Source organism: Hippoglossus stenolepis, chromosome 15 (genome assembly GCF_022539355.2).
Source record: "Hippoglossus stenolepis isolate QCI-W04-F060 chromosome 15, HSTE1.2, whole genome shotgun sequence".
Classification (NCBI taxonomy): domain Eukaryota; kingdom Metazoa; phylum Chordata; class Actinopteri; order Pleuronectiformes; family Pleuronectidae; genus Hippoglossus; species Hippoglossus stenolepis.
In genome coordinates, this window is record NC_061497.1 from 19,244,562 (window position 1) to 19,270,478 (window position 25,917).

At 43.7% G+C, this 25,917-nt stretch overlaps 3 protein-coding genes across 7 annotated transcripts; 2 read left to right on the forward strand and 1 right to left on the reverse strand.

Annotated features, from left to right (window-relative positions):
• The first annotated feature begins 186 nt into the window (after nt 1-186).
• On the forward strand, nt 187-5,835 carry LOC118121924 (prenylcysteine oxidase-like). Its single transcript, XM_035178199.2, has 7 exons — nt 187-513; nt 1,394-1,600; nt 1,853-2,027; nt 2,265-2,476; nt 2,774-2,914; nt 3,340-3,751; nt 3,987-5,835. The coding sequence occupies exons 1-7, from the start codon at nt 405-407 to the stop codon at nt 4,234-4,236; spliced, it is 1,506 nt and encodes a 501-aa protein (XP_035034090.1). The 5' UTR covers nt 187-404; the 3' UTR covers nt 4,237-5,835.
• Nucleotides 5,836-6,710: 875 nt separating this feature from the next.
• exosc8 (exosome component 8) lies at nt 6,711-12,342 on the forward strand. Its single transcript, XM_035178200.2, has 11 exons — nt 6,711-6,786; nt 8,201-8,237; nt 8,341-8,404; nt 9,061-9,134; nt 9,214-9,259; nt 9,774-9,879; nt 10,461-10,506; nt 10,583-10,679; nt 10,766-10,886; nt 10,977-11,083; nt 12,131-12,342. Exons 1-11 carry the CDS (start codon nt 6,770-6,772, stop codon nt 12,247-12,249), a joined length of 834 nt encoding a protein of 277 aa, XP_035034091.1. The 5' UTR covers nt 6,711-6,769; the 3' UTR covers nt 12,250-12,342.
• supt20 (SPT20 homolog, SAGA complex component) lies at nt 12,297-25,339 on the reverse strand. 5 transcript variants are annotated; one of them, XM_035178195.2, is made up of 24 exons: nt 25,218-25,339; nt 24,679-24,774; nt 24,493-24,528; nt 23,683-23,808; nt 22,945-23,071; nt 22,734-22,837; nt 22,431-22,547; nt 22,282-22,335; nt 21,800-21,939; nt 21,514-21,670; nt 21,121-21,177; nt 20,910-20,987; nt 20,277-20,446; nt 20,156-20,188; nt 19,932-20,043; nt 19,520-19,625; nt 19,116-19,262; nt 18,334-18,646; nt 18,140-18,252; nt 17,962-18,017; nt 16,849-16,959; nt 16,218-16,308; nt 15,463-15,551; nt 12,297-13,280 (listed from the first exon to the last, which is right to left on the reverse strand). In XM_035178195.2, the coding sequence occupies exons 2-24, from the start codon at nt 24,679-24,681 to the stop codon at nt 13,134-13,136; spliced, it is 2,487 nt and encodes an 828-aa protein (XP_035034086.2). In that variant the 5' UTR covers nt 24,682-24,774; nt 25,218-25,339; the 3' UTR covers nt 12,297-13,133. The 5 variants fall into 5 exon arrangements, with proteins under 5 accessions (XP_035034086.2, XP_035034087.2, XP_035034085.2 ...); XM_035178196.2 differs by having other exon boundaries at nt 16,849-16,923; nt 18,140-18,255; XM_035178194.2 differs by having other exon boundaries at nt 18,140-18,255.
• Nucleotides 25,340-25,917: the final 578 nt, after the last annotated feature.

Sequence of the window (25,917 nt, forward strand, 5' to 3'; positions counted from 1 at the left end):
TACAGATATTTTTATTTTATTTGACATAGTCATGAGTGTATATATAGTTTATATACAATCAACATATTGTATTCGGATTATATTTCGTGGTGTCTGACGTCACTCTCGCAGTATCGCGGAACCGTGCACAAAGCGCGTCCACGCTTGGATGACGCAGAGCAGCTCAGACGGTTGTGATTGGCTGAGACGAGGCTGCGGTTGTGGTGACGTCATGTTGCCGGATGTAAACGGTGCATCAGGGAAGTCGCCACCGTCACGTCCATGTGATTCTACACACGACTCCTCAGCTCTTTTTAAATATAACACGGACGGTTGAACAGAGTAAACACAGCGTGGAGCTTTAACTGGAGCTGAACCCGCCGCGGCTCCTCTCCTCCCCGGCTCCTCCCGGCGCTGCTGCCGCTATGGACGGCTCTCTGCTGCCGCTGCTCGCCGCGCTGCTCGCCGCCTGCTCGGTTGTCGGAGACCCGGAGGGACACGCTCCCGTCGACGCAGCTCCGCCTTCGAAAATAGGCAAGGAAGCCGGGGTCAAAACACCACAGCCGGCCGCTGGATGTAGCTAGCGTTAGCATCCAGCTACAGGCTAATGTTAATAAGCTAATAAACAGACATTTAACTGGAAACACCCTCATTTTACACCTTATATTTATCTCTGTGTGCTACTGCAGCTTCATTTATATGTAGCTAATGTGTTGTAAGCTTATTTTGAAGGGATGTTTAAGGTAATGTTGTGTTTATTAGATTTTACTGAGGATCCATGTTGCCCCATTCATCCAAATATGATATCCAATAATTAGAGATCATCCAAATCTGGTTAATTGTCCAAAAAGGTTTCTACTGATTATAACAAAATGGAAATAATTCTGGAAATAATGTCAGACGTGTCCTTTTCTAAAAATGACACAACTCCAAAATAAGTAAATGACAGGTGCAGGGGAATTAAAGTAAACTCAAATGTGTTAAAACACAACAAATAATGGAACTAGCAATGTAAGAAATGTTTTTATTACTTTTGCTCAACCAGCCGTCCAAACCCCAAAGATATTTCATGCACAGTAATATGTGCTATTTATAATAACATGTACTCTGCACCTTCCTGACACCACGTTGCACTATATATATCTTATTCCTGATACATAGCTGCTGTAACACATACATTCTATCTATCTATCTATCTATCTATCTGTCTGTCTATCTATACATCTATCTGTCTATCTATCTATCTGTCTATCTATCCATCTATCTATCTATCTATCTATATATGTATAGATGTATAGATGGATAGATATCCATCTATCCATCTATCCATTTATAGAAAGAGAGAGAAATCCTTGTGATGATCAAACTCTCACATTCTGATTTCACTCTTCTTCTGTGATCCTCTGTGCTCCAGCGGTGATCGGGGCAGGGATAGGAGGCAGCGCCACGGCCCACTTCCTGCGGCAGCACTTTGGTCCCGAGGTGCAGGTGGACGTGTTTGAAAAGGGCGAGGTCGGGGGTCGTCTCGCCACCGTGACCGTGAATCACAATGACTACGAGTCTGGAGGTTCCATCATTCACTCCCTGAACCTCCACATGCAGGAGTTTGTCAAACAGCTTGGTGGGTGCACGCACGCACGCACGCACGCACACACTTACGTACGCACACACACACACACACACACACACGTGTCATGGTTTGTGTAATATAATGAGAAATATAGATATTTTTTATTAGAAGTTATCTGTCCTTTTTCTTTCCCACTGTAAAGTTTTCATCTCCATAGTAATAGTGAAAAGAAAGAAACTCAATAGTAACCCCCCTGTGTCTGTGTGTTTTGCCCTTTGTGTTGTTTTGTGTTGGCCCCTGAAGGTATGAAGTACCGCCGCAGCGTGGCGGGAAAGACGGCGGTGTTTAACGGCAAGGAGATGATTCTGGAGGAGACTGACTGGTACCTGCTGGACCTGTTCCGACTGTGGTGGCGCTACGGCATCAGCTTCATACGCCTGCAGATGTGGGTGGAGGAAATAATGGAGAAATTTATGAGGTAAGCCAGAAATATGAATTGTGGTTTAGTCTCATGAACATGCACACACCGTTGTTGTCCAGCATGTCTCAGAAGGAGCGTGGCCTCGGCGGAGGTATTCGCTCCGACTTTATCACTGTCGTCTGTGTAAATCAGCTGCAGTGAGCCTATATAGCCTTCTATGTTTATCGGTGATGCACAGACTTTTCCTTTGACTCATGTAGTATATGTCCATCTGTGTTCACATGCATATTAAAGGATTTACAAGTACCAGGCCCACGGCTACGCCTTCAGCTCGGTGGAGGAGCTGCTGGACTCTCTGGGAGGGAGTGGTTTCATCAACATGACACGTAGGCCGCTCTCTGATTCGCTGCTGGAGCTGGGCGTGTCACAGCGCTTCATCGACGACGTGATCGCACCCGTCATGAGGGTCAACTACGGGCAGAACGTCAGCATCCCAGCATTCATAGGTCAGATGAAATGAGCGATGGAGTCAATGTCTGGCTACAGGAGGAGAGTGAAGAGAGGAAGGTTAAACTGTTGCAATTAGGGTCCGAACATCATAGGGAGGAAAGAAAGAGGAAACAGAGGAGACACAGGAGACGAGGGTGGGAGGAGCAGGATGATGAGAATAGCAGAGAGGAAAGCAAGGTGAGAGGAGGGGGGGGCTGTGAGATCATGGGAACAGGAAAACCTGTGGGAGGCTTATAATTAGCTTATAGCACTTGACACTGTCTGTTGTGAGTGACTGTGTGTGTGTGTTTCAGGTGCTGTGTCTTTAGCTGGTGCCCAGAACAACCAGTGGGCGGTGGAAGGAGGAAACAAGCTGGTGTGTTCTGGCCTGCTGAAGATAGCTAACGCTAACCTGCTGCAGGCAGAAGTCAACACCATCTCCCCCGTCCAGACAGGTACTTGACCCTGATATTGTCTGAATGTGACCACACTGAGCAACCGATTTATTTTTGTACAGATTTAAATGGATTTTCAGCTTATGGGGTGGCAGCAACCAAACAGTCCAGAGGTTTGTCCCAACGCAGCGTATATAATAACCCTTGTACATGGCAGGAACATAATTCAACAAACTGGACGGATGCAGATTCTGCCTCTGCACCAGCGACACCCAGTGGCCAGAGGCATTATTTTGGGGGTTTTTCTGTCCCATCCTTGTGAACATGACATCTCAAGAGGGAATATCTTGGGTACAAATGTTTACTTGTATCTCATTAACACCTAAATTAGTGAAACTGCAGCGGATGGCGGAGACGTACAACCACAGGGGTAATTCTAGTTTTGAATATAGTGTTGACACTGACTTTATGCGTTTTTCCTGTAGGGGAGTCGCTCCAGTACCAGCTGAGCTTTACCACAGCAGCAGGAACAGGATCGGAGCTGTATGACATCGTCGTGTTGGCGACGCCGCTCCCTGCGAGTGTCGAGTCTGGATTCCAGTTCCAGGGTTTCACGCCTCCCTTTGACCAGCTCCCCGGCAACTACCACAGCACTGTAGCGACCATCGTCCACGGTTACCTCAACACCTCTTTCTTCGGCTTCCCCGACCCCCGCCTGTTCCCCTTCGCCAGCATCTTGACATCTGAGACACCCGATGTGTTCTTCAACAGCGTGGCGAGCGTTTGCCCCGTCAACATCTCGTCAGGGTTCCGGCGTAAGCAGCCGCAAGAGGCTGGAGTCTATAAAGTGTTCTCGCCACAGCATCTGGAGAAGTCTCAGCTCAAAACACTCTTCAGGTCAGCCGCTTCCTTCCTGGATAGGTCTTCATGGTTACAAATAAATATTGTTTTCCATTTGCTTCAGAAAGTAGTGAAAAGGAACATCATATTTTTAACTATATTTTATTGTATAAGCTGATATTGTCTGAGCACCTGTCCGAACCCCAAAGATATTCAGTGTCTCTCATATAAAACCAGCAAACATTCAAATTCAAGAATCAGTCTGCTTATGTGTTGTTCTTCTCATGTTTAGGTCGTACTACTCGGTGCAGGAGACAGAGTGGCAGCCCTACTCTCACTACAGCAGCAGCCAGGGTCTGCCGCCTGTGGAGCTCCACCCCAACCTCTACTACCTCAACGGCATCGAGTGGGCCGGCAGCGCCATGGAGATGAGCTCAGTGGCTGCCAAGAACATCGCCCTGCTGGCCTACCACCGCTGGAACAGACAGGTGGACATGGTGGACCAGAAGGATCTGATGCACAGAATCAAGACGGAATTATGACCTGAATGTCACGACACGCTTCAGTGAGGATACACATCACATCAGTGTTAGGGGGAGAGATGGTTTCAGGGTAATTGCGATTTCAAAAATAAAAGGTCTTCAGAGGTGCAATCGGCTCCGAAGAGCTGAGATCCAACCCAGGACCCTGTGCCAGAGTGGATTTGAATGGACCAGGGCATGTGGGGGTATCAGCTATATACAGAACCAGTAACATGTTGTTGATACAAACAGAGAAACAACTCAGTAAAAGCATTTTATTTTTTTTGCTAATTGCATCTTTGTCTGTGCCTGGGACACATCAAATATATGAGGCATGTTGGCGTATTGATAAGTGATTGGCTGGTGATACTCGTGGTTGAATTGTCGCTGCAGGCAGCTTTTCTCCGGGAATTAGGAAACCAAGCAACAGTGGAAACCAGCAGCTGATATTTATCTCAGTAGAAAGTGAATGCACTGAAGGGAGATTGTTTTCTTTAAGAGTTGCTCGTGCTCTGTGTAAATTAATATTCCTGTTTGCACGTCAAGACCTTTTGACACTCGTGGGCTGAAGACTCAAAAGATGAGTGACACACTTGAACGGCTGCTTTTTGTCTGTGCTGCAGCAGCTAGCGATTTAACTTGAGGCACATAAACCAGCACTGACGTCTCATCAGACACAACTGCAGCAACGCCGTCACCATCGCACTGTTAATAGACTTGCTGTTGGTACACAGGCGATGTCCTTAATCGTATTTCAGTAGCATTTTTGTAAATTAATAATAATAATTATTCATTATGACTCACGGTAGTGGCCACTGGTGCTCTGCTCTGTTTGAGTATTTCATCTCCCCTCTCCGCCTGCTTTAGTTGCACAGTCCTCTGGAAAAAACCTGTCTTTCTTCGGTGGGGATTGGAGCCATCAAGCTCACTGCTGGTGGTCATCATGACACTTTCCGCCTTTTGTCTCAAGCCCTAAAGCCTGGTGGTGATCCATCCATCCATCCTTTATCTACAGTATACTGCTTTTCCTTTGAGGGCCGCAGGGGGGCTGGAGCCAATCCCAGTTGACATTGGGCGAGAGGCGGGGCACAACCTGGAGGGACAACATATACAGAGTATTCACATTCACACCTACGGGCAATTTCGACTCTCCAATTTACCTAACCCCCAATCTGCATGTTTTTGGACTTTTGGAAGACTCCAGATTATCCCACGCAAACAGAAAGACCCCGGCCCAACCAGCATTCGAACCGGGAACGTTCTTGCTGTTAGGCCACCTTGCTAATAACCACCGTGCCGCCCTTGGTGGAAATCTTGCTTATTTTTAATAAGGTTGGACAAACACATGAAGATAGAATTAGATATATGACTTCCAGCAATGGATAGTGTTGAAAAAGATTTGGTGGCTTCATAAGAAACCACCAACTGTTGTTTATCTTCAAAACACTTAGAGAGAAATGCCTTCTTTTATTAATGTGTCGATTTACTGTGGATTTTGACTGAAGTGGATTAATGGACTGTTCACATTAAAAAGGGCTTCGGTTGATGGGTGTGATTGTGGCTTGTGATAAGAAAACTCTTTGAAATGAAAATAAAAGCTGTTTATTCTTTTGTTCTGCACAGCTGACGTTTCGAGGCTTTACTGTATGTACAAATGTAGAAATAGTATCCACTAGATCGATGTAAGGAAACGCAAATAAACACAATGACGTTTTTTTTCACAGTCTTCATCTTCAGGGACTTTGCTCTGTTGTCATGATGACGGATCTGTTAACATCATTTCTAGCTCAGCAAATTTTTAGGACTCCTCATCTGTGTTGGAATAAAGTTAATCACGATGAAAACCATGTGATGAAGCTGAAAGCTCCTACACAACCTAGTGGGACGCCTTTGCAAAAGCAAGAGGTACAGTCTGTGTATTTTTCAGGATTTTGGGGTCGTGTTGAATAACGTAAATCAGATCCTTTACTTGAAAGTTCAGATAAAACAATGTTAAATTTCTCGGTTACAAGTAAATGACCTTCATTTTAAATAGAAATTAAGAGAAACAAACGGGGAAAGGAATCAACTTCCTGGCTACATTTCTTAAAGAAATAAGCAAACAACATGTCAGGTATGAGTATGATGTTCCTAATAAAGTGAGTGAACTCCCAGTGTTTTGATGACAGCCGGTGATCAAAGGAGTTATGTTCTGGTTTGTCCGCACGTCCCTTTGTTGAGATGCCTGATATTTGAACAACGTCTTGAGGACATTTCTTCAAGAAAAAAAAGCAAGAAATAGCAGAATAAGTCACCGTATTTCAACAAAAGTCAAATAAGAATAATAATAATCCACTGAAAATAAAGAATCCTGACATCAACAAATAAAACCACTTGTCAGAGATAAATAACAGAACCAAAAAACCAACTGTTCGAATCCTTCAGCGTCTCGGGTTTGTGTGGAAGAGTGAATCATCTTTTCATCAAGGACAAAGTGGGACTATCGCATATGAGCCTCCCTCCTTCCCGGCCACCGTAATGCGGAAACCAGACCCACGTGGTTTACCAAAACATCATGGCGGCCGGTTTCAAGTGAGTTTCCTCGGACCTCAGCTGTTTCACCACATATGTCGCTTTAAAGCAAGTTTTACTCTCACGTCGTGTTTAGCACACATCGGACGGAGGAACAGTTCGTAACTAGGCGATAGAAACAGAAACTAGGTGGCGCTGTGACCGCGACTGTTCGTACCGGATGGCGAACCGCAGACGTGATGCGGATCTGATGGATTCGTTTCTGTGTTGACTTCAGTCCACAGGTTTAAATACCGTCAGACAATCGATTACAGTTTCTACTTAACGTTTACAAATTATCTTATCTTATATTATTTTATCTCATATTATTCCACGTTTAAACCTCTTATTGTGAAGCTCACCCATATTTATACACTATATATACACCCACATACCTTTTTCTATTCATATTATAATGTATATTGTTATATTTTTTAGACCTGTATATTAATATACATCTTTTTTTATTGTTGTACTAGCATTGTATACTCATGTACAGTCTATATATGCTCATATATGGATTTGTCCATTTCAACATCTCCTTAGACATAATGTACAAATACAGTTTACACCCTCGTGCAGTCGTTCAGTGCCACTGCACTTTACTCAAATATATTTCTATACAACAATATTTATATTAGTTACACGTGTACATTATGTACATATTCTGTGTTTTTATTTATTTAAATTCTGTTGCCTTTTTTAAACTCCTCATTCTGACTGTCTGCTGCTGTGTGAGTTTACTCTAGGTGGGATCAATAAAGTTAGAAATTAGACTTAGAAATTAAAAAGCCTTTATTGTCATCGACAACAGAATAAAAGACAATGCACTCGATCCGGTGCACAAACACAACACACACACGTAAATAAATTTGTATCCATTCATACATATTGCTTATGATCACTAAAAAGTCTCAAAAGTGCAGTAACAGTGTCAAATCAGAGTAAAATCATGAGAGTTGTTGTATTTGTTTTGTTTGTTGGTTTAGAGTTTGAATCGGGAAGAAACTTTGTGAATCTGGTGGTTCGATGATGACCTTCTGTAGATCCTGTTTTATTTTATTTACTTTGCTGTTATTAGGGAAGTTTTGTATAAATAAATGTAGATATTTCAAACCCCAATTTAAGTCATGGTAAGAATGAGTTAAAACTCTTACATACACTAAAGAGCTCGTAAGCTGCTTTCATTACTAGATAAGATATTCTGATAGATTCCCTAATTCTGTTTGTACTTGTTGTTTTGTTTTCCTTTTTGTGTTTTCATGATATTTGTACATTATGTTTCTTCTTTGTTTCCACTCAAACTGAGACTGAATTGTTGGTTAACAAAAGCAGAAATGATCCCTGTTTGTATTTGTAATACAATTTGATAAAAACTTTAAAAAACGTTGACGGTGGCAGCCATTAAGCTCGGTGTCCTCCTTTGTTCACACAGGACTGCTGAGCCTCTGGAGTACCACAGGAGCTTCCTGGTCAGTGATTGAAAACACACACATTCTGTCTTCTGACTCGAAGGCTACACATTAGTATTTATTTTTAATACAACAATATAACATCCAAACGTTCCCCCTTCAGAAAGAGAACTGCAGACCTGATGGACGAGAGTTGTCCGAATTCAGAACCACGACACTGAACATAGGTGAGACTCAGCGCTGATGGAATTAAGCTCCATATTTATATTAACAGCTTGTTGTACTTATTATAAAAAATAACATCATTCTGAGTGGTTATAAGAGTTAAAGTTAAAAACAACCTATAAATTTAAATAGATCAAATTTTTCACCAAAATTAGTTTGTGATGTCATCAAGACCAGAAGAAAGTTTGGTCTTTGAACCATTGTATAGATTATTTATTTTATTATTATTTGTCTGAATTCTTAACAATGTTGAACAGCCGTTAGTGATCAGTGCACGTTTACACACATGCGAAATACTATTGCACTACTTTGTTTATGGCTCTCAGGTCACTGAGTGTTCAAAGAAATACAGGCTGAGTGGAATCCTAATTTGTTAAATGTTACTTCAATTTATTGTAAAACTATGTGTGTATGTTGAGGTGGCAAACAATCTGTAAGAGGCAGTGGTCAGTCTTCATTTCTGCTCCTTCAGGGTCTTTGATGAATGCCTGTGAAAGATCTGTGACACAATAGTGTGTGTGTGTGTGTGTGTGTGTGTGTGTGTGTGTGTGTGTGTGTGTGTGTGTGTGTGTGTGTGTGTGTGTGTGTGTGTGTGTGTGTGTGTGTGTGTGTGTGTGTGTGTGTGTGTGTGTGTGTGTGATATTTCCTCTCTGCTCAGGGTCCATATCCACGGCAGACGGCTCGGCTCTGGTGAAGTTCGGAAACACGACAGTGATCTGTGGGATTAAAGCGGTAAATGATCACGAAGCTCGTTTCACTGATTCTGGATCAGATAAACAGATGTTTACTCTCATGTTTTCTTCCTGTGCAGGAGTTGGCGAATCCTCCAGTGGAGGCACCTGGTAAAGGCTACATTGGTAAGTACAGTATGAAGGTGTCAGGAGCAGGAGTAAGGTGCTCTGTGTGAATATAGACCAGGAGCCAAAACTCCCCTAAAATACTAATTAAACACACTCGTAAATATTACTCCCCTAATATCATGAGGATCCATGAATTATTTAAAATGTTGAAAAACGTCTTGCACATCTCACAATGTTTATGAAAGTGTGGAAAAGACTCCTGGATCCGCCCCTGATACAGATACATCACATCCTTACACTAAGATTCATGGAAATCTGTCCGGTAGTTTTGCTTAATCTTACTAACAAACAAACGTTAGAAGTTTGACTCTCTGGACAGATAACTGAAGAAAAAAAAGGAATCAAGTCATAAAAAATGACTGAAAATGTGTTGTAGTTGTATTTATTTTTCAGAGCTGATCTGTGTCTAATTGTGTTTCTAATGTGATTGTGAATGTGTCTCGTGTATTGACCATTCTGATCCTAATAAACAACCCAACACTGACTGCAGCTCTCTGTCCGTCCTCGTTAGTGCCCAACGTGGACCTGCCGCCTCTGTGCTCGTCCCGCTTTCGACCGGGTCCGCCAGGAGAACAGGCCCAGGCCGCCAGCCAGTTCATCGCAGATGTAATCGAAAGGTGCAGCAGATTTTAACAGACATTTCTCAGCTTTCATCAGTGAGTCGCTGCTTTCAGACTTGCACTGAACTCTGGGTAATCTCCAGACATCCAGAGTTTCTCCTGCAAACCCTGCGAGTAAAAACTCCAGATAATGTCAGTGAGCCCATGTGGGAGCACAGCAGGAGATCCTCCTCCGCGAGCGAATGGGTGTGTTGAAGACGTTTCTAACACGCAGGACGCAAAAGCAGAAAAAACACCTGCAAAGGAATATAAATATCTCTCTAAAGCGGTGTCTTCCGTGTAGAAGATACCGATCAAGATGTCGATGTGGAAAAACACGTGATCTCCACAGTTGAATTTCTACGTTACATCCTGCCTCTGCCTGCTGCTCCACCCTCACCTGACCACTCCAGATCTTTCTGTGTTGTGAACGCGTCTGAGCGGAGAATCTCTTGCTGCGTCGCTCACATGTGAAAAGTCAAACTCAGAAGAGAGTCAGGACATCCTTGGGAGTTCATGTCTGAAAGCAGCTGGCGTTAACCCTCTTCACGCCCGTCGATGCTTTTACTAACCTCCATGTTTTCATCTGGGTTTGGCAGCTCTGAGGTGATCCAAACGGAGGACTTGTGCATCGAAAGAGGAAAGGTAAGTAGTGCACGTACACTGCTGCTGCTGTAAAGATTGGGACGGTTGGTTCTGACTGTGCTGGTTGTGGTTGCAGCTCTGCTGGGTGCTCTACTGTGACTTGATGTGTCTCGACTACGATGGGAACTTGTTGGACGCTTGTATCGTTGCCCTGCTGGCTGCTCTGAAGAACAGTACGTGCTATAAAAAGTGATCACTCTCTTTTTATGAGCTGCTTTTCATCTGTAAATTGACTTCACTGCTTCCTGTTCCCCCACAGCGCAACTCCCAGAGGTGACTATCAGCACAGAGACGTCTGCACCAGAGGTGAATTCAGAGAAGAGACGTGGGCTGCACATCCACAAACATCCAGTCTCCACCTCTTTCTGTATCTTTGATGAGTAAGTGACAGATTTTTTTCAGTTTTTCCAGATGAGGTGAAAACGTCATTCTGTGTTTGTGTGTCTGACTCTGGTCCGATCTGCGTGCAGCTCCATACTGATCGTGGACCCCACGGCCGAGGAGGAGAGCCTGGCGACCGCTCAGCTCGCTGTGGTGACGGATGAAGAAGGTCGACTCTGCTCTTTACACAAACCAGGTCAGAGACTGGCTTCTCCCTGGTGTTTGTCCTCATGAGGAACTCCCGGAGCTGTGAAAGATGTTCAACCAGCCAGTTTGTTTTAAGAGCACGAATCTTGCATTGAAACTAGTTCATCCCATCAAACAATATGAAAACAAGAATATATCAGAGGTTATGTTGCAGATGATGCAGAATTAGAGGTCCAAGTGTTGGAGCTTTAAGTGGAAATGATTCTTCACTTCAGTCAAAGCTGTGCAACTTTTATTGATCAACAGCGCCCCCTGAAGCCACATGTTGGGATTCATTCTGTTCGGCTCCATGTCCTAGTGATTTTTGATTTGAACGGTGGATATTACCCATAATCCTCAGCTTCCTGAACCAGAAGTTCTGCAGCTGTAACAAATCCACCAAACTCTGTTTAGAATTCTTCATATTTTAAAAGTTTCCTGCTGAATATTCAAGATAAACTCTGGTTTTTAATAACTTTTAAGTCTTTGTAACTGATCTACAGTTCAGCTTTACTCTTCAACTCGCTGCACCTGATTTACATAGAGCAGGAACAGGGAGGAGAGGGAACATTCTCTCTATTCCAAGTCAGTGAACCAGCAAACTCATTTTAATTAAGCTTTTTTTAATGTAAAAAGCTGCTTTGAATAATCAAAATAAATGAAAACATCTGAATTATATCCCACTTCTCTCTCTGTTGCTGGATTCTATAGAAAGTATATGAAGTAAAAGGCAGTTTAAATTCCCCGAGTTTTGGAAGCAGCCGCATGATCTTCTCATTTTTCATCTTTTAGTTTTTCAGTAAAATATCAGCATATTTGTAATGACGTTTGTTTGTTAGGGGTCGTTTTTGTTCTTTTGGTGTTTGTGCCGCTTACATACATTTTTGCATAAACCCAGTTTTGTGAATTGTATGTGGAGTTAAATCCAGCAAATTCTAATTTATCAGACTTTAAGGGCTACAATTTTAATTATTGGATTTTAGATTGTTTTAAAGACCCTGCATGAAGTTGAATGAGGAAAGAACCTCCCTGTTAAACGTCTTTCCCTCTGGCTCAGGTGGGACGTCCCTGTCAGGAGAGAAGCTGCAGGAGTGCATCAGCCGAGCAACAGTGCGACAGAGAGAGATCCAGAAACTCATCAACAAAGTCCTACACAGTGTGAAGACAGAACAATAAAGAGCCTCAGACGATGCTTTTTTTTATCTAAAAGCTGTATTTTCCACTGTCAATATATATTCTTTTTAATAACAATAAAACTGCTGACAAAGACTGCTTAAAAAATTATTTCATAGTGTCCGGAAACATCTCACACACACACATACACACACACACACACACTCAATTGATGTCTTGTAAGAATACGCTCATTGCTCCTGATCTAATTTTAAAAAGAAAAGCCTTTTCAAAATGTGCTGTTCCAAAGCAGGTTCATCATCTTGCATGTTGATCTTGAGACCTTGGTTGAGCCCTGTGTCGGGGTCGCCTACAGAAGGAGGACTTCCAACAGACTGAGAGGTAGAGAGCTGCCCCCAGGCACTGCTCCAAGATCAGATTTGCATTTTCACATGTAATGGCTGTGTGGAGGATTTGGTGTTGATGAGCTCAGTTGGGATCCGTGCTTACAGGGCAGTTTCTACCGGGGGGGGGGGTCAACCAATCAGAGGCGGGAGGATCAGGAAGGCTCCAGAGGAATCCTCAGTGCATTCATGATCCTCTCAGGCCACAGGGCCGCCACAAAAAGAATTAGTCTTCCTGAAGGGACAATGTTTTACTGCGGAAGCCCAATTCCTACCAGAACCATTTTTCTTCTCAAAAAATATCACTACGGTTCTTTAAGCGTAAGGCTCCCTGTTCTAAAAAGCCCATAATTCATAGTGGACACAGTTTGGGTTTTCCAAAACCTCTGACAACCATTACATAGGAATTTGTCAGCTAGAAAAAGACAAACAAATGGCAAAAAAAAGTCTTTTTTTTGTCTGCAGCCTCCACAGTGAGACAGACAAAGAGCACAGTATGGATCATTCATGTTCTTGTGTTTCGTTAGTGTGATTTTGAGTCTGTCATGACTTAGGGAGGGGCTGTGGCGTGCTCCTCTTCCTCTTACTTCTTGGCTGGCTGGCGGTATGTTGCCGTGGCACTCCCCCCTGAGGAGCCGCTGCTCCCATAGCCATTTGCTGCTGCTGCATTTGGTGCTGCAAGAATTGCAACTGTCCCATGCAGAGAGAAAGATGGAAAAACAAAAGACGTCAGTGGCAGTTTCAGTGCGTTACTACAAACAACAGTGCACGTTTTGGTCTGTGGGTCTAAAGTACGTGTGAGCCTCTGCAGCACCGTTAGAGAAACACCAGTGTTGAGCAGACTCCCTCAACGAGGCACATCCATATCACTACATTGTCGTATGAAAAAGACGTTTCACACTAAATCAATCTGTGCCCACACAAGAGTTTTGGCTCCAAATCAGTTTAATATCTCTTCATACTAACAACTAAAAACGCATATAACATGACCACTCATAGAGATTGCTTGAATATTAGCTTGTCTCTTTGGCATGTAAAGAGTAAAACTCAGAATTTAGTTAGTTTAGACAACAGGAGTCAGCAAAGCTCGTAACTGATTATCCATGTTGCGCTCTACACTGGAAGCCGAGGGTCATGTGATAGGAGCCTGACGAATCAGCGAAGGCTACGTTGTGATTGGAAATCTCCAATCAGTGAGCGGATGTGAGCGTCTACGTCAACAAACATCTCAGTTTCTGCTCCGCTTCTTTCTCTTCAAACTCAAATGGAGCGAGTAGCGTTTCCAAACGTCTTCATTTTAGCAGCTCTACAACTCGGGAGTGGCGCAGATGTTTCTGTTGAAGAGTTTATGCGTTTTTAAAGGAAAATGTAGTAATGTGGATGTAGCCTGAAACTGGAACAGATTACCAGCACAATGCTCGGTGTCATAGACATATATGTATATATATATATATAATGAGTGGCATGGGTTAGTGAAGCTGAACTGAAGCCTGGTATGAAGGACAGGAGTAGAGAAACATAGAAGAAGTGGTTAATGGGTTGTTGCAGATGGAGGTGAGGAGAAGGAAGAGATACAGGTCGGGGGGAGGCAGGATACAGTCAAGCAGCACCAGTGGCGTTCTCTTCTGGAGACACAGATTATTGGCCGGGATCCTCGCAACAACACACATGCAGCTCAGCAACTGTGCTTCCTGCTCAGAGTAAGTCAGCAACTTCAACTGGGCAAAAAAAAAAAAAGAATCTTTCAACACTTTATGCTTCATGCTTTCAGTGAAAGAGTCTAACATCTGTAATCTGTCTTAATGCAGTCAGCAACATTTCAACAGTATGAACCCGATAACGCTATTTCACGTGTTGCTAAGTGCTTTGTAAGAACATGCCTCCCACTTCCACACGCTGTTAGTCGCTGCCACCGGGAAGTGCCACAAGCTCTGGTGTGTGTGTGTGTTTGTGTGTGTGTGAGAGAGAGAGTTGGCTGCTGGGAGCACTGGGACGGCTGTGATCTTTGTCAAACAACATATCAAACAAACATACAACACAAGATGGAGTGAATGTGATGGATCTACATCAAAGAAATTAAAAACAATAATTCAACAAAGAAAGTGGTGATGGAGGATTTGGATGAAAATCAGACCCGGGGTGAAACTAGAAGTAAACTTGATTGAGGGATATATTCTGAGTTAAGACCTTTGCACATCATCAACGACGCAGATAAACAGCACGAAATAGGGAATAATTCGCATTTCAAAGCAAATGACTACTCACATTAAGCGCGTAGCAAATAAATAATAAAAAAAAATAAGGTATAAGGAAACAGATCCTTTCACAATATAAAAAGAAAAAAAAATAAATCAAGAAAAATCAACCTGGGTCCGAAAAAATTTTAATAATATAGCTCAGTGAAATTCAATCTCTTGGGTTCGAAAAATATTAAGAACGCACAAATTTAAAAAAAAGCATCTATTGTGCAAAGGCCTTTATTATTATGAATTTTGATGCGTTTTCATTTGTTTTAGATGGATAATTGATTATCTCATATATGATCAATCGTTTCGAACATTGAATCATTTTTCAAATGTTCTGAAAATTCAGCCTCAAATGTATTTTTATTCTGTAAAACACAGAACTGCATTGTTTGCAACATGTTTTTAAAAACATATTTAAATATTACCAAAGGTTTGAGGAAAATATGAAGCTCTTGTCAAGTAATCCTCGATTTAGACTTTAATGAATTGATTTGCCCTGACATCAGGGAACTAGTTCAGCCGGCTACACGAGGGCCTGGACAGTTGGCTGATAATCTAGTCTCAGTGTTTGTCTCCTTCAGAAAAATGTATATATGTGTATACAGATGTTAAAGTTGCTGTATTACTTGGATCTGTGGCTGGTGCTGCTGCTGAAACCTTGGAGAAGGCAGCGGGGGCCGAGACCCGTCCAGCCCACAGCCCAACTGGGACAGCACTAAGGGGGGAGGAGGAGGAGGAGGGAGAGGGGAGGAGCCCCAGAGGAAGGACGTGACAGATGCAAAAGGAATGGAACCAAGTATGAAGAGAGAAAATGCACATAGAGGCAAAAAGAGGGGGCATTGACGAAGATAAGAGGGAGGCAGGTGTGTTTTCAGTGATGCGTTACCACACACACAAGGAAAGAGGAGAAATGGAAGACAGAGAGGGCAGAAGGAGGGAGGGAGGGAGGGAGGCCAAAAGCACAGGTAATTGACCATGGAGGTTTTTAAATAGCATGAATTGGTTGAGCCCGGAAAGGTGAGAGTGAGCAAGGAAGGTGGAGAAGGAGAACAGGAACAGTGCAAAAAGGGAAAGACATAAGGGTGGGGGGGCAAAAAAAAAAAACAACAACAGAGAAACAAAAGAGGAAATGTAGCAGAGAAGAAGGGGAAGTTGAGTCTCTCCTGTCAGTTGTTACATGCTCCGCAAAGAGGAACAATTCATCATGTTGACTCGTAATGTACAGTGATTACAATAATGAATACATTAGTAGTAGTATAGTAGTACCAGTTAGTGGCATGATGTCAACTTGTTTTGGTTAAAGGACTGAACAAAGAGACAAAAGTGTGTGTGTGTGTGTGTGTGTCTGTGTGTGTGTGGACTGGGGGGTGGTGGTTCATACCTGCTGCCTGTGGAGACATAAAGCCTCCGACTCCCAGGTTGATGACGGCCGTTTGCTGGTTTCCTAAACTTTGATCTGACCCCTGGTCGCCCTGCGGAGAGAAACCGAGGCAGCACAACTCAGTGAAGTTTTAAAAGGCAAAAGATGATATTTATTTTACTAGCTCTCGTCCGTGAGTCCAGAACCGTGAGGATTCAGTCATTATGTGGTTACAGCTTCTCCTACAGTGCCTGATGGAATATGTCAGTATTAGCTTGGCACTGTTGAGATTCTGGGCTTTTCTCCCTTTATTCTTTGAGGCAGATTTATTTAAACCTGCTCTTGTATGAGCTTCTCTCCACATGTGTCATGAAGTCAGTGAGTCCATAGACTTTCCACTGTGACTCAACGCTGGGTCGCCCCCAGGAAGTTTCAAACTCCTTTTCTAAAGCCATATTTGTTAATAAGCTTTGGTCGTTATCCTGTTGGACCAAAGATCGCTGCCCCACCTTTTCTTCGGAGGAGTTTTCCTTTTGAGTTCCGGCTTCAGTACGACAAGCCAGCCCAACACAGCCCAGAGAGGTTACTGGCTCATTCCTCACTTCCCTGTTAACTGCATATTCCTGTAAGCAAACGTGACCGTGCGTCTTACCGTCTCGCCCTGCTGTTGAGGACTGGAGGTCGCCGACTGACTCTGCTGTGGGGAGAACTGAGAGAGCTGCTGCTGCTGCAGAGAGTTGAAGATGAGAGGACCAGTGGGGATCTGGGAACGTTAAAAAAAAAAACACACGCAAACGCACACAGAAACAAACAAAAAGTAGGGGAATGACAGGACAATGACGATAAAGGAAGGGTTGGACATGGAGAGAGGGCAAGGAATGATGCACATGTGAGCAAAAGGGGAAAAGAGCAGGGGGGGAAAGGGGAGAGTTAAAAAACCAATCAAACAACACAGGGTAACTACACTATCACTGTTACCACAATATCAAAGCTATAAAGGATATAAAAGGGGATATTTCAAGGCAAAGCTCTTGAAGCAAACTGTGTCTTCAGATTATCTCTATTCTTCTCCTGCTTAGTTCCTCTTTGGCCAAGAGACTCTGCATCTCAGGAGGTGGAGGGTAACTCTAAATCTTGGTTCATGTCCCCCAGCCCCGTCCTTGCATATGGTGGAAAGCACCAGAAATGACATCGTTGTGGCTGGCTGTTCGTGAGCCTCCCAACTCCAACTTGGCATCTCTACAGACGTCTCTGTCACCACTCCTTAATGGGTGCGCACAAATATTCCCAAATGTCCCCTAAAGGGAAAAACGAGGGATTCTGCAGAAATCGAATTTGGGAATTCTCCACGCCAGCTGAAACTGTTGTGTAGTGGAGTGGTTGTATTTTTCATAAGCGGCGACAACCATCTTTTAGAAGAAGACTGCACAGAGTCACCGCGCCTCAAGCCTGAGTAAGAAAGGGAAAGGTCTCATGTTGACGTCCGCGTTGGCGCGTGCAATCAATCCGTCAGGCATATCCGCGCCTTAATGGTGTCAGGGTGAGTGGTTCTATTTCATTCAGGGCACCGTACACTAAAAGAAACAGACCCTTGTGGCTTTGGAATAACTACAACAGTTTTCACTACACTGTGAGCTGCAGGGAAAAGACAAGTGAGGAAATTAAGCCGTGCAGCTGATTCACACGCAGCTCGACACTATTCAAGGTGTCAAACATGTGCTCAGGCAGCAGAGAGTGTCACAGAGCAACTGGTACAGAGTCATACCTGCAGGAGGTTCAGTGGTCTCAACCCGGTGCTGCTGTTCAGGCCAAAGTGACTCCCTGCAAAACCGATCACAAACAAACTCTTAATCTCTTCATTACTCTCTGCAGGTCACAGGGACACAGATTCCTCACATATGATTTTAGTACACATTATGGAATGTGACATTGAAATCTTTTACCACTCTGTGCTGCGGACTGCATGGTGGGCATCAGGCCTCCAGGTGGCAGGATTCCACTCAGGTTAAGGCCTGGACCCAGCATGGGGTTGGAGCCGCTCATCAGGTTCTGAGGACTGCTACAGAGAAAGTAGTGGAGGGTCATGAAAAGTGACTAACAAGTGACAATATGGCATCAGAGATTTTTATTCTCTTACCAGACAGAGCTGACCACGTTGATGAAATTCAGCCCTGTGGGGTTGGCCATGACCTGCGACGGGGTGGTTCCTGTAGTGATGGACGTACCCATGGTGGGCAGGGGAATGGTCATGACGGGCAGCGGCTGGCTTAGAGACAGCTGCTGCTGCGTGAACGGGGCGAGCAGGGCCGGCTGCGACTGGCTCTGAACCAGGGGAGGGTCTGAGGGGGTGGGCGTCACCGAGAGAGGAGCAATGAGGGAGTCGGTGGGATGCGGGGTGGAGCACGGCGTGTTGGTCGGCGTGGGGGTGGATGGCTTTGGGGTTCCCGATCCTTACGGAGGAGAAAGTGCATCAAAACAGACAAGAATCAAGAAGACAGAGAAGGTTACGTTAGCAGGTGAAAGCTACAGTTCAAGAGCTATAAAAAAAAACAGTTCAGTACTTCATTCATCTACAGAAACTTGGGAGAAACTTCCTGAACAACAGCTGAAGAGTTCAGTTTCTGACAATCTGATGCCAGCTGGCTTTAGCCACAATACATAATATCATAAAATACAGAGAAAAGTGTTTGTGGTGATGTAATTTTTTCTGTGTTTGTAAAGTTCCAGTTTCGTCCCAGTAGTTTTATGCTTCCACATTTATTAAGACCAGGATCTTTACCGAGAACACTTTTATAAGTTCTTAAAAAACAAATTTCCAGGAAAACTTGGGAGCTAATGGGAGATATTGCAACTCAGAACTGTAGCTGTGCCCGTTGACCGAAAGCAGCCAAACAGTTTGTCAGACTCGGCTTTACTCACTCTGTGTGGAGCCCATGGGCGAGAGGGAAGCAGGCGACAGCAGGCTCAGCTCCATAGAGTGCTTCCTGTTCAGAGACTGGCTTTTGGATGGAGGGGGAGTAGGACACTTGAGCAGACCACTGGTGGTTTGTGAACTGTATGGATTACCTGAGGGGGAAAAGAAGAGCTGACATAAATACACCATTCTCATGGACAGAAAGTATAAAAACAGATCTTGTCTACTTTGCTTTCTCGTGTTCTACAATTTCCAGATCACCTTTCAACGCCATGACAAAGGACGCAAATTTGTATCTTTCAATCTCAAAATATTTGTAAAAAGATCCCCTTGCCCTTTGGTCTGTATCTGTTTTCTGCCATAGGAATAATGTAGGATCATAAAATATTTGAGTTTCATCGAGATGTACCTGAGGAGCTGCTGCCTGATCCTGAAGGCAGTTTGATGGGAGGGGGTCTGTGCTTTACCCCTTTTCCCAAAACAGACGTCTGGACTAGTGGAGAAATACCATCACCCTGCAGATGACATTCAAACAAAACGTTCCTTAACCCCAGTGCATCACGGAAAGCATAGCTGCTTCCAGACATGCACTGAACTCCTCCAGATAAATTATCCAGAGGGAATGTATGTGAGAACACAAATGTCCTGAAACCAGCTCATCACATAAATCATTTTCTCACAAGTGCCGACTGCAGCATGGTTAATCTTGCAACACAGCTGAGATGTTGGTTGTTTTCAACATTTACAAAATACTTTGAGTTAGTTTCATAAACTTGGAGCCACCTCAAACTTTTCCTACATCCAAGCAAAGACGCCCTTACCTCATCTTTGCTGGGGGAGGGAGGCCCCTGTCCCACGCTGCCTGAGTTATGGGACATCTTGACCTGACACTTCACATCTTTCTCATACACTCCTTTGTACTGAGTAAGAAACCTATCAAACAGATATAACACAGAATTTAAGCCAAGCTCTCAAATAGCATATCCGTGAAAATGATGCATTTGACAGGATTAGCTTCTCAACCAAAGAAAACACGGTGACTCACCGGTCTGCATCGATCTTCGAGCCTATGAGGAATCTGTGAACGAGACAAAAGAGATGAAGAATCAGAGTGGCATTTCAAATTCAGTCACGTACACTGAATTAGTCTAAGAGACGGTCCTTACGGGGGATGTATGAGCTTCAGGTCTGTGCTGTCCTCCTCGGCTTTTGGTTCTTTAGCACAGTAGATTTTCCCGTAAACTAGTGGATCTCCCATCGCCTGGAAGATTGACACCTTGGTCCTCTGTGCTTGGCCCCCCACCTCACACTCGAAAGTGTAGTCATCTATAACTTCCTGTGTAAACACAGAGCACAAAGAAAACTGAGTCAAAGACAAATATGAAGAAAAATGGTTTTAAAACGAGGCGAGAAATGGCAGAAAAAAGGAAAAAAGACAATTCCAAAAAATACTGAACTGCTTTACAGTAAACTTGGTAGAGGGATGGGACATGGGCCAAGAAAGAACCCATTAAATTGTATGGTCCAGACGAGGGAGTAGAAATTTCACTTTCTTTAACGTTGCGGGAAAGAGCGTCAGGCATGTTTATGGGACTAACATCTATGAGTGTGTGCAGTTTGGTTCGGCCTGAAAGAATTTAAGGGGACTGTTGGGCCTTGGCGGAGGTTTGTGTTCTACTAAGTGCCATTCTAGTTTCCTATGGAGCATTACACTTTACACACCACCCACCGCTTATTTCTGACAGCAACCAACATTGATCTATACCCTCAGAGCCTGTTAATGCTGCTGCCACACTTACCTCAGCAGGCCAGATCACAGTAGTGGGCTGAGAATCCTCCAGCTGCAGGGATTTCTCAACCACAGCGTACTTTTCCACCTAAAGCAACACACAAACAAATCCATCTGGTTTGGTACAGCCTGCATTACTCAGGACAGTGAGATCAGTGGGTTTTAAGTGGTGTGTGCTCAAATGTTTACACGTGTTACAGAGGAAACGCTGAGCTACTCACATCAATTTCCTTCGGTACAGTTAGTTGGCAGTTGCTCTGCTTCCACATGTCGACACACTGCAAGGGATGACAGTAAAGATGGTAGAAGAGCCGCAGAGAAAACAAAAGGAGCAAAAACAAGTCAGAGAGCACAATGAAAACAGGCCAATAGTAGGTGAGGAGATTTTCCTCATCAATGGTAAACTGGGAACTTAGAAGTCATGTAAACATGGCTGAAGCCCAAGTTTCATTTATATCTGTTAGTGTCGAGACAGACAAACAGGTGGATACAATGTTTATCATGTGAGAGAAGGTCTATTAAAAAGAAAAAAATGCCTCTGTGAACGTCATCATATCTGAGTATATACACAGTGTAGCTATGGTTGTCCTATTGGATGTATTTTGACTTCCTACATTTCCGATCTTTGAGATCTTCAGGTCTATGACTGGAGCCGGTTTCCTCTCCTTCCTCCTCTGTAGGTAGTCGTAGAGTCGTAGCTGTGGTGGTATGGGCAGGTGGGACAGCTCCTGCTGCCTGTTCAGAGCAGCTCGAGAGTGTCTCTTGAAACACCTACAATGCAGACAAACACAAGAAGTAATACTTTTTCATTTTCACAAGAAAAATATCAGTAAATGTGCATTTCTTCCCCCCTGGCGTTCTAAGTGGACTGACTCTAACCCCGGTGAGTGTCCTCTGTACCGTTTCATGGAGCGAGTGTTCATTTTCTGTTTGTTGTATAGCAGGCGGTTGGCTGTGCAGGTGACAGAAATGGAAGGGTCCAGACACAGAGGCTCAGCTGTGGCCAAAATCAACTGACTCTCCAGCTGCAATTTGTCGTCCTGCAACGAAGAAAAACAGACGCTACAGAAAACACCTGTGCAATGTGCTAATGCTAAAGACACACAAGAAAGAACTGCCTACGATTATGATCAAGTAAACAAACTGTAGATGTAGAATTTGGCTGTAAAACAAATTTAACACTTTCAACAATCAATATATGCTGAAAAAATGCAGTATATTTGTTAAATGTATATGAATAAATACAACAAAATATTTGGGGCGGTGTTGACTGAGATTGTGGGTGTAGACAGAGAGGAGGCGAATCAAGATAATGAAGTGTCAGATGAGGCAGAAGTTAGTGGTTTGTGTGTCTCTCTGAGATAGAAACCATGATGATTTACCTGTGTCCACTTGTGGTGGTCACTAGTCATGGCATGGACATCACAGGTCAGAGTCTGTAGGGCAAAAACACAGATATAACGAGTGTCTTAGTTTATTTGTTTTACAGTTTGAGAGAGTTTTTTTTCTTTTACGTATTCTGATAGATCACCTGCATGGTTGGCCGCAGCAGGATGTGTCTGCTCTGGTAAGTCGGCATTTTGGTATTTCCAGACTGCCTGTAGTCTCTCACCTCTACTATTACACAGCCACAGTGGAAGAAGTTGACCTGAAATACAAAGCAAATGATGGAGGTCAACCACCAGATAAAAAGCTATCCCAGATATCAAAAACTTAAACCCTGCACAGCCTTGCTCTCCATTTAGTAATATATACTTTAGAGTACTTCATTATATCTAAATTAAAAGAATTTATCTACAACATGATGGATGCATATACACACATGCATACAAACCTGGGATTTCTCCAATAGGTCCACCAGAATAGGAGGCAACTCCTCAGCATCTAAGTACTCCAGCAGTTCTCCCTCTTCATATGGCAGACGGATTGTTTCAGAATCTATGAAAGAAGACAGAAGTGAAAAAAATGCAGATGATGGCCATTGTCATAAACATTCAAAAAACAACTGGATGGACTTGGGTAATTGCTGAAGCGGTTTCTCTTACCAGATCCATTTTTGCCCCTGAGCATTAAAGAATAGCCGTCATTCCCAGGGTACAGGTTGACCACCAGACATGACACAGACTCCTGGGACACCAGCTTCTCCAGTAGATTGACATTTCTCCTCAAATTCTTCAGAAAGACAACAAATAAACAAAATGCACATAAGGGACAAAATCTCAGTTCATGTGAACTTGTGTTGTTGCTTTTCATTCAGCAACAACACATGTGTTTTGAATTGAAGCTCTTCAACACAGATTTACTATTCTTTTCTAAAAGAAAACGTAACAGTGAAGCGCTGCCACTTTTTATAAAGTTAAAGATATGACAGGTATTTGTTACTTTACACACACATATAAATATACATACATATATTCTTGCTGCTGATGTAAAGAATCAACAAATTATTATTTGGACGAAATCTTGGTTGATTACATCCACAATGTATCAATCTGACGACATATAGGTCATTTTAGTTGCATATTATGATTCATTAAAACTAAACAAAACAAGGGTTTGACTTGAAACTTTGAAACTTCACTTTGAATTGGGAAAGGACATACTTTTAAAAATGCAGTTTCACAACTAATTACAACCCCAATATGAAACACATTGCTTCTCTTGCATTAGTAGTAATTCATGCACAGCTTAATGTCTCTAAAAGTAATAATGTCCACTCATTCCCTGCAGATTGGAATAAACTGGTTTTATCTGGTAATAACTGAGTGTGAAGTAATACAAACCTTTAACTCTGGCTCTTTCTCACATTCCTCTATGTACAGCTCATAGAGCTTCTGATACAAACTCTTCCTCCCGCCGGATGAAAGTCTTCTTTTGGCTGGCCGCTGTCGAGCACTTTCAACAATGTACTAAATAATGGACAACACACTGCGTTAATGGATGATGGGACAGAGAGAGTGTGAGCAACATTGTCAGTGCATTCAGATGGTGCACAGAGGCCCCGTTCAGACCTGGTATTAACTGCCGTCCTGAGAGATTTGATCACAACTGGAGCGCGCTGAGTACGTGTGTTCCGACCTGACAGTAGTGTCCGTGACCACTTGTGATCGGATCTCAACCCCTAGCTATATGCAAATAAAAAAGTGTGTAATTTTCTGTCTGTAAAGTAAACATTTTGTTGTTTTTACCCAATCTGTATTTGAATAGTGCTCTTCTAGTCTTGATGCCCATTTAAAAAAGGGATTTACGGTACAGTTTTGCCATTCACACATTCATAAAGTGCATCTATGTGCAGCACTTTCTCTACCACACATCACTCACACACTGCCTGCACAGCCATCAGGGGCAATTTGGGGCTCAGTATCTCGGCCGAGGACACTTTCACACATGGAATGGCAGAGACTGGGATCTTACCACCGACCTCCTGGCCACAGCCGTCCCCGCTGTGGTGTGAGTGATCGGATCTCAAGACACATTCAGACCTGCACTAAGTACTGACCCCTTGTGATCAGATCACTCAGAAAGGATGTTAATACCAGAGTACAAGCGGTTTCCTCTTCCTGCAAAGAAGAACATGAAATAATGGCTTTTACCTCGGCTCGATCCAATGCATATTCCAAAACTTGTTGCTAAGGGGGAGGAAAGAAACAGCTTTTTTCACAATGTGAACTCTCGAACAAGGTAGATGCAAACTTATACCAGCGGTGGAATATATTCCATCCGCTACACAACATCCCTGAGGAGGGATGTGTGGAGGACCAGAGGGAGATGAAGCTCACCATTGTGGTCCACCGCCAGCTGCAAGGCGAGGGACGGTAGACGATGCTGTCCTTTCTGCCCCACGCTGTCACCTTCCTATAGTGACCATTCACACCCTACACACACACAGACACAGACACAGAGATGACAGATCAGTACAGACACAGATCCCTCGGGTTGACTGGCAGGTTGTGAACTCAGCTCTGATGCCAAATTGAGGCTCCGCTGCCACTCGACTGGAAGATGCCACACGCGAGCAGCTGCAGCTAAAACTGGCGAGCGGAACTATTTCATCCTCTGGGAAGACTTTGGGGGGGGGGAAACAAACACCGGCGCGATGCGTGTCCGGGCGGATGAACCCGGGCGGCGACGCTTCAGCGAGGGGACCGAGAGCGCAGCCGTGCGGGAGGCTGAGCGGCCGTTGAGGCTAGCGCGGCTAACGCTAGCACGCTAGCCCCGTTCCCAGTGGGTGAGCTGCGAGTTACCCGCTACGCTCGCGGTGTTTCCGCCCGTCGGAGGCGCGGGCCCACGCGGGTGTCGGCGATCGGGGTGCACTTGCCTTCGAGGTTGCATAGCGGCGGGCTGTAGCTCCGGTGCGAGGAAACCAAATGAAATTGAAATATCGGCGTCTTCATTGAAAAAAAGTCGGAGCGGCAGCCATTTTCTTCCAGTGTGACAACAACAGCTAAACTTCCGGTTTGAGCGGCGGTGGGCGGGGCCACCTCACAACGGGGTCTCGATGGAGACAAGTTTCCTCACGAGACAGAAGTTTAGAACCAGCAACGAGCAAATCCACAAAAGACATTTTAATATGAATTATATTAAAGGGATAGTTCACTGAGCAATGAAACTTCACTCATGATCTACTCACCACTGTGCCTATGGAGCTGGTGGGTGAAGTGTTTGAGTCCACAGAACACTGAGTGTCACCCAAGACATTCAGATTAGCTTCATAATCATCTACACCATGTTTTCTGATATCCTCGAATTTGAACGAGTTGAATATATATGAACTGTACTTATACTTGTATGGTATACAGTATTTAAAAATGTAGCTGTTTATAAATATTGATGGAAAAGAGTAAGTCAATTTAAATACTAAAGACGATTAGAGTCTTAAAGGTTCAGTGTGTACGATTTAGGTGAAAGGCATCTATTGACAGAAATCTTATATAAAATAATCCTCGTGATGTTTTCATGAGTTTGTTTCATCTAAATTATACCAATTGTTGGTTTATTTACCCTAGAATGGGCCGTTT

Bases quoted from the DNA above. Each gene is read 5' to 3' on its own strand.
- LOC118121924 (XM_035178199.2), top strand. From the start codon at position 405: ATGGACGGCTCTCTGCTGCCGCTGCTCGCCGCGCTGCTCGCCGCCTGC. The intron at 1,601-1,852 runs GTGGGTGCACGC...TGGCCCCTGAAG, and splicing joins GGAGTTTGTCAAACAGCTTG to GTATGAAGTACCGCCGCAGC. The intron at 2,028-2,264 runs GTAAGCCAGAAA...TGCATATTAAAG, and splicing joins ATAATGGAGAAATTTATGAG to GATTTACAAGTACCAGGCCC.
- exosc8 (XM_035178200.2), top strand. The intron at 8,238-8,340 runs GTCAGTGATTGA...TTCCCCCTTCAG, and splicing joins AGTACCACAGGAGCTTCCTG to AAAGAGAACTGCAGACCTGA. The intron at 9,260-9,773 runs GTAAGTACAGTA...CGTCCTCGTTAG, and splicing joins ACCTGGTAAAGGCTACATTG to TGCCCAACGTGGACCTGCCG.
- supt20 (XM_035178194.2), bottom strand. The intron at 20,044-20,155 runs GTGAGTCACCGT...TCTGTTTGATAG, and splicing joins TCGAAGATCGATGCAGACCG to GTTTCTTACTCAGTACAAAG. The intron at 19,626-19,931 runs GTAAGGGCGTCT...TGTCATCTGCAG, and splicing joins CCTCCCCCAGCAAAGATGAG to GGTGATGGTATTTCTCCACT.